Consider the following 9453-nt stretch of genomic DNA (forward strand, 5'->3'; position numbering starts at 1 on the left):
GCGATTTGTACCACCTGATATTTGAAAACCTTGAGCAACAAGCCAAATGAAAACAATGCATTTGCAAACAGTACTCTTTATTTCATCCGTAGGATCGAAGTTAAAGCTGCAAACCCCAAGCAAGTAGCTTTACAAAGCAGTGAGTTATGAGAGTAAAATATAGAATTCGTCAAAACTATGTATAATTTAAGCTCCGACAATGAAAGTTCCTTCGGCACGGAATCCGAGACAGAGAATGAATATTTCTGGAATGAGGTAAGAGTCTGGTTTTAGATGTAATTCCAACTAGCATTAGCCGTCCAATCATGTGCTTTTTCCCCTTTAAGGAGTCCTCGAGAAACCAAAAATGTTATACTACCGAAGTGGAGGACATCATCCGCCAGAATGTGGATGTTACTACAGCAAATGCGATTGCATTAAATCATCATTATCAAGCCAAGCTCAGACAGCTTCGCGCACAACTCGAAACGTTGCTCCTGCAATGCCAAACCCGGCTGAAAGACGTGGACACTTTGGTGGACAATATGCGATACAATCGGAGGGAAAGCATTCCCTATAGAGTTCGCATCGCGGGATACATTTGTGGGCAACCCTTTTTTAAAGATCATGAGCTTTACCCCGGACCACACAATGCAGACTATCTGTACCGCAAGAATGTGAAGAAGGAATTTTTCCCGCTGGATATGTTCGAGAGCACCGAAACTCACTGGACGCTCAAAGACAAAACGAAAATGAAGGATGGCATCTTGAAGCAAGTAATCGAATTCCTTCACCGTGAAGGTGAGCTCCGAGCAAAAATGTGCGGGAGTACTTCGAAAGCCGAGCAGATCAGAAAAGATATTATCTCTTACCGTACGCTGTCCCTAGAAGTCTTGTGGCCAAAGTTGCAATCGTACGATGATGGCAAATTTGGAGGACAGTGTTTCAAGGTAGATTGGTTGGTCATATCCAACGTAAACGTGTCGGGACGGCATACTGCATCGGCGTGCGAAGGTATGTGGAACCAGTACCTTAAGCCGGGTTTGAGAAAAGGCCTTTGGAAGCAAGAAGAAGAATGTCTGCTAGTGACGGCAGTGCGTCAACATAACTATCAAGATTGGAGCAGCATTGCTCAGTCCGTGGGCAATCGGTCCGAGTATCAATGTTTCGTGCATTTTCGTACCTGTTTTTCGCAGCAGGCACATATCGAAAGGAAACCATGGACTCCAGAGGAGGATGCTCATCTACTACGGATAGTGCAGGAAAATTGCATAGGCAGTAATGTCATTTGGAACAAAGTTGTAGAGAAAATGCCTAATCGGAACAAGGTCCAAGTGTACCATCGGTATAAGTACACTCTTACTCGCCCATTGAAAGGTGCAAAGTTTACACCCGTGGAGGACTGCGTGATAACGGCTTACGTGCAGCAGTACGGAGATGACTTTAAATATTTCCCCGAGCACCTGCTGCCGGGAAGAACGATGAAACAGGTCTGGGCACGGTACAACAACACGCTGCGATATGTCGACAAGCATACCGGCTGGACGCTGGACGAAGACAAGCGTCTGATGAGCTACATCGGAGAGCATCTTACCGAAGAAGGTCCAGAAAAAATCTCATGGTCCGACTGCTCCAGATACCTCGTCAACCATTCCCGGGCTAGCTGCCGGACGAGGTATTATACGATCGAAAAGTTTCTCGAGAAATATCCTAACGCTACCCTCGAAGACGTGCCTAGACGAGCGGGCAAAAAGCTCTCCACAGATATTACACACGAAAATTGGATGAAAACCATAGTTGACATCAAGAACACCACAAGTGAGATAAATAATTCCTTTGGCGATGATAAACTGTGCGAGACATTCAAAACTACCGGTGAGTGGGCATTGTATGATCAAATGAAATTTTGTTTTCGCTATCAGTTTGGCCACAAGCTTGCAGTAGACTCTGACCGGAAAAGTGTCCATACCCGGACAAAACTGTTGCTGCATCTATTGGAAGGCTTCCATCAAGGAGGGTTTTCATCGAGTACTTATTTTGTTAACAAAGAGGACCAATCAACGATGATCGCCGTGATGGAGACACCGCTGGATTGGTCGAGTCCGCAAACTGAATCGAAGGAAAACGATGGTGGCAATGAACCAGTGTTTTGCAGAATTCCTCCCAACTATAACACCGTACTCGGTCTACGAGGGCTCTGTTTAAATGCCTACTATGATGCAAAGACACATAGTTCCACATCAAAGAGGCTAAAAAGATGTAGAAACACAAGAGATCCCGAATACAATACGGCGGTGGAACTGTTTGTCGATCGTTTCAAAGCTATATTTCACTGGTCAATGTTGCTAGTAAAACTGAATATAGATGAGATAGTGTTCGTAACCGAAGAAGATCAGCACGCAGAAGCCATAACAATTTCGGATGTTGTGGATGTAAAACCTTGTTCAAGTGAACAACTTCCAGGAGCATCACATGTCGATGGTTCGGAAAGAAGATTTCCTGGAAAACCCCGGAGAGTCACCCGAAAAAAGCATACACCGAAAGGAAAAGGAAAATCGGCATCGGAAAGTAATAATTCTTCACACCAAAGTAACGATATAGCTGTTACATTGTACCAAGATAATAACTGCGACACATCTATTGTGAAAAATATTACAATAATCAATCCTTGGGATTTACCAGTGCCATGTGATCAAACTCTATCTCCAGGCGAAAACCATTCTGATTTAAATAATCCTCCAACGACTATACAGCCCACCGGTGTGCGAAAAAACGATAACAAATCCCGTCAAACCAATGTTCCAAAACCAGCCGAAGTGTTAAAAAAGATACGTAAAAGCAGAACACGAACCAAACGAAAGACAGGCATCAAACCCGATACCGCTAATGGCCAGCTTTCCCATGGTGTTACCTGTGTGGCGGACGAACTCCTTAAAGCGGAACAGCAACATATGGTTTCCAAATTTGAAGGAGTACCTCAGATTATGTCTGTCTATAGTCTAGTAACTGAACCTTCATCTGGGGCTCTTCACACAGTGGAACCAGTCGCCGGGTCCTGTAACATACAAGAGGTTTCCGATGCTACAGATAAAAAAAATAATACTTTGAAATTACATTGCAATGAACTAACATCTCAAGATCAGGCCAGTTCATTCGACAAAAATCATAGTAGCGACTTGAAGAGTGTACTTAATGCGAAACCAACCGGGACACTTTCAAGCACAACGGTTTTATCTGTGCTGGATGATAGTCTTCAATCTGGGGAGAACGATTCTGCAGGCCCAGAACCAGGTGTGTGATAAAAATGTTATAACCATGGGTATATGATATTAATGTTTGTTTTCATATTGATAGGGCAAGCAGAGGATCACAACCAAATCCGTTTGGCGTTGCGAGAACAGCAGAACACTCCTAGCAAAGTACTATCAACGAGCAACGAGCACTCCAAAGATGATTTAAAAATAAGTCTTTCGAAAAAGCATGCAGTAGACGATGGAGAACCCAACGTACAGCACTCTTTTATGAATGAGTTGATAGTCGCAAACCGTTGTAAGTTATCAATTGAACAGAAAGTGAATTAGCTTAGAAAATTTAACAACTTGTTTTGTTCCTTTACCAGCCGGCGAGGAGTTTGATTATAATTGTTTAATCATCGAGGAGCAAACAGAAGTAAACGGACAAAACTACGCGACCGCTGAACAGGGAGTAAATGCGGTTCAAGAGATTAACTTATCTGTCGCAGCAGGTGATACTATTCCAGAGCAGAACATTGTTGAACAAACAAAAGGTAATTGTAATGTTTTAAAAATAACTCTTCGTTTACCAATAAGCTGTAAGTCATTTAATCAATTATCTCCTCAGCTTTTAAAACCAGCCCTTTTAAAGAGGTCTATATTGTTGAAGAACAACCGCCGACTATTCCCTCGGACCAGCATCAAACAAATCATACAATCAGTGAAGCGGAACCATCGGGAACATCGAACGAAACTTTCACAGCCGTCGATGTTGTTCGGTTTCTTCGTCGGCGAAAGCCTCCTGGAGATATTAAATCAAGCTTCACACCAGACGCACAAAATGAATCATGATTGCCAATATGAAGTGTGCCCAAATATGAAGAAGCGAATAAAAAAAAAGTATTATTTCTTACTATTTATTGCGGTCTCTGGTCATACACATTTGAAGGGGCCTTAAGATGGGTTTTATATAATAATTGTTAAAAGTTTACTGTCTAATATTTATTCTACGTACTTGCACTTATGTGAAAGTATTCGCCAGACGCCTCATACGACGCGTGTTTCGATCCTGGTCCCTTATCTTCTTCTCCATTTCCGCATCGGTCAGTGTTTCTAGAAATGGTGCCCATTGGTCGGCCTCGCTCGGTGTTCGGAACGGCACCTCTACCGTAGCCAGCGGGGTTTCGCTGTAGGCATAGGTTCGTTGATGCCAGGACAGCTGTCCCCGTATCGAGTATGAGATAGCTGTTACGAACTCCCCACCCAGCCCGAGCTCAGCGCACAGTTTAATGGCAAACTCTTCTGGATTGTTTTCCTTCTCGGCCATATCCCACTCCACCTGATCCACCAGCGAAGTGTTGCCCACGTGGATGTTCAGTTTCACCAGCACCCGTTGATCGGAACCCTCCTCCAGTACGACCGGCTCGACCGGATAGGCTTCGATCTGTTGTCTGATCGCTGCCGCTATCGCCGGCACGAACGGTGTTGGATTGAGATCCAAATCGTCACACAGCACTTCCGCAAACTGCTCCGGAGTAATCATCGACTCGTTGCGGTTCCATGTAAATGTATCTCGTAGCTTCTGGCCGTCGATCTCCATATCCAATCGAATCGGTACAAGAATTTCAGACTGTGAGGCATTCTCTACGTTCAACGTCGGATCTGTATCGTCAAAGCACATGGGGAATGTGCGAACTTTTTTGTTGTACACTCGATTACGGTTAATCGGTGTAGCCTGCGGTACCGCGTCCAGATGGCTGGAGTTGGGCATGGTGGGCACCCACGGCGGTTGTTTCTTGCTAGATTTACTTTCCCTCGGTGCAGGCGGTTCGGATGTGTGCACCGAGACGGCTTTGTACTTTTCGTCATTTCCATCGAGAACATCCTGCACCTCGGTCGCCTTCAGCAAGGATACGGAACTCGAGAGCAAATGATTGCTTATGCCCGAATCGAGGAGACGTTTGCGTTCTTCGTTGGTCAGCAAACGACGAGCCATGCCAGGATACTTTTTGTACAAGCTGCCTCGGAAGAGGCGCAAGTAGTTGCCGACCTAAAACAAAATCATGAGCATAATCATTAGCAATCAGATATCCGATATGTGCACACAGTGTAGCTGCAATTCTTCATACCTCCGAACCAACGCAATAGTATTCTCCATTTTCTTCCACTTGGAAACTGATCGGCTTGTCGCCGTATGTTTTAAGAGCCATTTTTGTAGCAATACCCGAAGCTTTCTGTCCTTTTAGCCGATTGCCTCAAAACAGCAGAAGCGTTCCTTGCTGAATGTACAACAAAATGGGATTGTTTGTCGCCAACGCAACTTCTACTTCAATACTAGAAACCTCTTTCTTGCTATCAGTGCCTACACCAAATGGCACCAGGTAACCATCCTTTCCAGCCACACTGGTCTTAGAAATGGTAAACTGATTCTCCCAAGCCTAGCTAAATATCATCGCATCATTCCGGACCGGACTAAAACATCGAACAGAGAGTCTGTCAAACTCAACACAGGTTTTGACGTTTTCATTATGTGATGAAAATCGCTTGCAAAAGTACGTGCATCGCAGCGATTGCGATTGTTAAATTTCTCCAATCGCTCGATTTCCAATTCACACAAAGTGTAATTTGGTGGAAGCGTTCTCTTGCCTAGTTGTATAATTGTTTAACATCAAGTTCCCAGTGCAGCCGAAGCTATGAGCCCATTAGTGTCAAAGGCTTTCACCCTGTGTAATTTCCGTCCCGTCGGATTAAATTTAGTAGTTCGATTGTTTTCGGTATCAGTGTACCAAAACACACGGTAAGCAAGACATGGGGTTCTGCAAATGTGGGTACCCTGAAATGTACCGACTTGCCCTCGTATTACAATGGATGCATTAAATGGATCTGAATTTTGATAATACTTTTACTAGTGTTACTACGTTAGTTTACGCTTCGCAAGGCGCAATATTAAAGTTATATAATTATTTACGTTTCAGATTAGCCGAGGTAGGCAAGCTCGAGTTGCCAAAGGCACAGGGGAAATATGAGACGGGACAATTGTTCTTACATCGAGTGTTTGGATACCGTGGTGTAATACTATTCCCCTGGCTGGCACGAGTGTACGATCGCGATTTGCCGAACCAAACGAAGGGAAACCAGCTGGAAAGTGGCTCCTCCGGAACGTCCGGCTCCACTGATGGCAATTCGAATACGAGCAAAGAGGTGCAAAAGAAAACGCACACCTTCTATCAGGTGTTGATTGATCAACGCGACTGCCCGTACATTAGAGCACAAACGGAGGCGGTAACATTCCTGGGGAATCAGGAGTCGAGTCGTAGCTTGTACGCCATCCCCGGTCTGGACTATGTCGCCCACGAGGACATACTTCCATACAGTTCGGGCGAACAGCACCCGCTTCAGCACGAACTTTTTGATAAATTTTTAGCCAATCAACCAGACAAGGATCCTCCCTTCGTGGCACAAGAAACGTTGAGGGCATGGCAAAAGAAGAACCATCCATGGTTGGAACTGTCAGACGTTCATAAGGAAACGACGGAAGGAATACGCGTTACGGTCATACCGTTTTATATGGGATGCAGAGAAACTCCAGCAGCGTCAGTTTATTGGGTAAGTCAACACACAACAAAACTGTTGCGCGGACAGCAATTATTATATTAAATTCATTTTTCCTTTTAGTGGAGATATTGCATAAGATTGGAAAACTTGGGGGAACTGAGTGTACAACTACGAGAACGACACTGGAGAATATTTTCCCTATCCGGGACGCTAGAAACCGTACGTGGTCGTGGTGTGGTTGGTCAGGAACCAGTGCTCAGTCCCCGCTTGCCAGCTTTTCAATACAGCTCGCACGTTAGTCTGCAAGCACCGAGTGGTCATATGTGGGGAACGTTTCGGATGGAACGAGAGGATGGTCACATGTTTGACTGTCGTATACCACCATTCTCGCTGGAAAGCAAACCGGATGATAACAATAATAGCGGCAGCGTGGACGAACCAACCGCAAACCTGGATGGATCGTCCGAAAATAGTCCACAGTCTGGTGGAAGTGACACTGCATCGACGACAACGCCCGGAACACCAAATACGAAAAATAACAAAAATGATGGTGACGAACATGTCTAAACATTGCTCTAGTAAATTTCGTGGTACGAAATATACAGTGTGTAAGAAAGCAAATGAAAATCAACCAGTTTTAGGGCCATAAATGGGAGAAAACGCTCACAGTCAACACTCATGTAAATAAGCCTATATCGATAATCTTTATTGACAAATATAAGAAGTATGAATGTTTTCAGAGTCGAAAACACTCCGTGCAAAGTTCAACCTTCGTTGTAATGCCTGTCCGGATCCTCCGCTTCTTCCTCTTCCGGTGGATCGAAATCCCGTATCTTGACATCCGCATCCTCGCCGTATTGTATCACATTGTCAATCATCAGCAATAAATCGGACACGTTTTCGTCGTCATTGATATTGAGTGGGGTAAAACGAACCAAGCTAAAGTCTTCTATCAGATTGCCGATTGCTTCCGACAGTTTGTGATACTTTCGTCCCCAAGCCGATTCGTTTGTAACCTCTCCGAGCAGCGCGTGTGGATCGGGGTCCAGATATTTGTCCATCTGTCCACGGTAGCCTTTGCTAAGCAGATCCATTTTGCTCAGTACGTTCACATGCGGGAGCTCCATGTTGGCCATCACGCTCAGCGCTGCCATCGTGCCGGACAGGAACTTCGACCCATCAATCATGAACTGTGAGTCAACCAGAAAGACGGAACACAGTCGAAAGTTCCATGACTCGAGTAATCTGGCTAACTTATTTCCCGCTTTTAAGTGCGTGTACAACTCTATTTGGCCAGGCATATCAAATAGCACGTAGTCATCGTCCGGTTCTTCGATGCCCTCCTCATCATCATCAGAACCAACGCCACACAGCTGATCGCGCAACCAATCGGAGTGTTCGACCAGATACTCGATACAAAACACTAACCCCCCATTTGGGCCATAGTGAAGCTCTTCATCCTCCATTGCGTCGTCCAACTGAATCAGATCCCGTATATCGAGGAAAGGTTGGTATTCGAAATGCTCCGCTGCTGGATCTAAATTGACCACTTTGATAACCCGTTTATCATCATAGCCATGTCGCTGCATTGTCGCACAATAGGTGGACTAGAAAAAACAACAAGTAGGTGAGTACAGTGGAACCAGCATTGGTGCAACATTTTCTTACCTTTCCACTACCGGCGGGCCCCATTACAAGCTGCCCATACCTCATCTTTACTTAAAATGTTCAAAAAATACAATCAATGCCCTGCGAATAGTCCTCTGACTCTGAATAACCGCGCCGCACTTGGGAAAATGACAACTCGTGTGCGCACATGACAGGATAATGTTTTGATTAAATTTAGAAAAATGATCTAGAATAAGTTTCCGTTTGATAATTTAACTTCAAAGGTTCGAAAAATGTACCCATTTCTATTTTATCAAACGTACAAAAGGGGTTCCTACCATAATAATTTATTATCAATGCCTTTGTTGCAAGTGTCTCGAAACCAATTTCGTACCTATGTTCAATTTCATCAAACCTCAGGCGATGTTTTTGGCTAAAGAGGAATGGAACAAAAAAGTGTCCGTTTTTTAATGTTTGGCAGCCAACTTAGTTGCCTTGATCCGTCAGCTAAATATTTTCTTCTTCTGTTCTCACGAAAATGGTTAAAATATGAAAACGCAGTCTTTTTAATGAAATCAACCGTCGTTTCTGAAATATCTTTGAACCCCCTACTGGAATTTCGCCATCCAAACGGCGAAAGCTCTAGCAGGCTAGTCGGTGCGCAAAACCGATCCCCCGCCGCAGGAACACGTTTATTTTGTACTTATTATGCCTTAAAAACGGACGAAGAATATTTCATGCATTTTTCAAGATCAATCGGCAAAGTATAGCGTGTTGAATGTACTTAGCACGCACTGGTTCTCAAGCTTTTGGTCCTCTACTTGGGAAAAGCTCAGGAGCGAACAGTGTAATTGTGTGAGTCACATTCCTTATCGTCAGTGCGAGCGCGTAAAAGAAACAGGTATAAATACCTCATCATTCACGCGAACTGCTGAATGGTTTGAACTTTTCTCCAACCCTGCTATAGTTTCGCGGTTTGTGCTGAGCACACATAATACGGATTTTACTATCATGATAGTCACCGTTTGCCTGGAATTGGTGTGCTGTTAATGTTAAATTTATTAATTTTAATGATCAC

General features: G+C 44.3%; 4 protein-coding genes across 4 annotated transcripts; 2 read left to right on the forward strand and 2 right to left on the reverse strand.

Annotated features, from left to right (window-relative positions):
* The first annotated feature begins 101 nt into the window (after nucleotides 1-101).
* On the forward strand, nucleotides 102-4118 carry LOC131260917 (uncharacterized). The gene is made up of 5 exons (XM_058262775.1): nucleotides 102-255; nucleotides 327-3270; nucleotides 3334-3528; nucleotides 3599-3766; nucleotides 3841-4118. The coding sequence occupies exons 1-5, from the start codon at nucleotides 178-180 to the stop codon at nucleotides 4062-4064; spliced, it is 3609 nt and encodes a 1202-aa protein (XP_058118758.1). The 5' UTR covers nucleotides 102-177; the 3' UTR covers nucleotides 4065-4118.
* On the reverse strand, nucleotides 4115-5511 carry LOC131260918 (SWI/SNF-related matrix-associated actin-dependent regulator of chromatin subfamily B member 1). Its single transcript, XM_058262776.1, has 2 exons — nucleotides 5342-5511; nucleotides 4115-5262 (listed from the first exon to the last, which is right to left on the reverse strand). The coding sequence occupies exons 1-2, from the start codon at nucleotides 5420-5422 to the stop codon at nucleotides 4234-4236; spliced, it is 1110 nt and encodes a 369-aa protein (XP_058118759.1). The 5' UTR covers nucleotides 5423-5511; the 3' UTR covers nucleotides 4115-4233.
* Nucleotides 5512-5751: 240 nt separating this feature from the next.
* LOC131261434 (polymerase delta-interacting protein 2) lies at nucleotides 5752-7335 on the forward strand. The gene is made up of 3 exons (XM_058263466.1): nucleotides 5752-6009; nucleotides 6188-6818; nucleotides 6888-7335. Exons 1-3 carry the CDS (start codon nucleotides 5906-5908, stop codon nucleotides 7332-7334), a joined length of 1182 nt encoding a protein of 393 aa, XP_058119449.1. The 5' UTR covers nucleotides 5752-5905; the 3' UTR covers nucleotide 7335.
* Nucleotides 7336-7405: 70 nt separating this feature from the next.
* Nucleotides 7406-8578, reverse strand: LOC131261435 (GPN-loop GTPase 3). The gene is made up of 2 exons (XM_058263467.1): nucleotides 8436-8578; nucleotides 7406-8374 (listed from the first exon to the last, which is right to left on the reverse strand). The coding sequence occupies exons 1-2, from the start codon at nucleotides 8478-8480 to the stop codon at nucleotides 7532-7534; spliced, it is 888 nt and encodes a 295-aa protein (XP_058119450.1). The 5' UTR covers nucleotides 8481-8578; the 3' UTR covers nucleotides 7406-7531.
* Nucleotides 8579-9453: the final 875 nt, after the last annotated feature.

The sequence above is a fragment of the Anopheles coustani genome, chromosome 3 (assembly GCF_943734705.1).
Source record: "Anopheles coustani chromosome 3, idAnoCousDA_361_x.2, whole genome shotgun sequence".
In the NCBI taxonomy this organism is placed as follows: Eukaryota; Metazoa; Arthropoda; class Insecta; order Diptera; family Culicidae; genus Anopheles; species Anopheles coustani.

Bases quoted from the DNA above. Each gene is read 5' to 3' on its own strand.
- LOC131260917 (XM_058262775.1), top strand. From the start codon at position 178: ATGTATAATTTAAGCTCCGACAATGAAAGTTCCTTCGGCACGGAATCC. The intron at 256-326 runs GTAAGAGTCTGG...TTCCCCTTTAAG, and splicing joins ATGAATATTTCTGGAATGAG to GAGTCCTCGAGAAACCAAAA. The intron at 3,529-3,598 runs GTAAGTTATCAA...TTCCTTTACCAG, and splicing joins GTTGATAGTCGCAAACCGTT to CCGGCGAGGAGTTTGATTAT.
- LOC131261435 (XM_058263467.1), bottom strand. From the start codon at position 8,480: ATGAGGTATGGGCAGCTTGTAATGGGGCCCGCCGGTAGTGGAAAG. The intron at 8,375-8,435 runs GTAAGAAAATGT...TGTTTTTTCTAG, and splicing joins GGCCCGCCGGTAGTGGAAAG to TCCACCTATTGTGCGACAAT.
- LOC131261434 (XM_058263466.1), top strand. From the start codon at position 5,906: ATGAGCCCATTAGTGTCAAAGGCTTTCACCCTGTGTAATTTCCGTCCC. The intron at 6,010-6,187 runs GTAAGCAAGACA...TTTACGTTTCAG, and splicing joins TCAGTGTACCAAAACACACG to ATTAGCCGAGGTAGGCAAGC. The intron at 6,819-6,887 runs GTAAGTCAACAC...TTTTCCTTTTAG, and splicing joins CAGCAGCGTCAGTTTATTGG to TGGAGATATTGCATAAGATT.
- LOC131260918 (XM_058262776.1), bottom strand. From the start codon at position 5,422: ATGGCTCTTAAAACATACGGCGACAAGCCGATCAGTTTCCAAGTGGAA. The intron at 5,263-5,341 runs GTATGAAGAATT...ATTTTGTTTTAG, and splicing joins ACTATTGCGTTGGTTCGGAG to GTCGGCAACTACTTGCGCCT.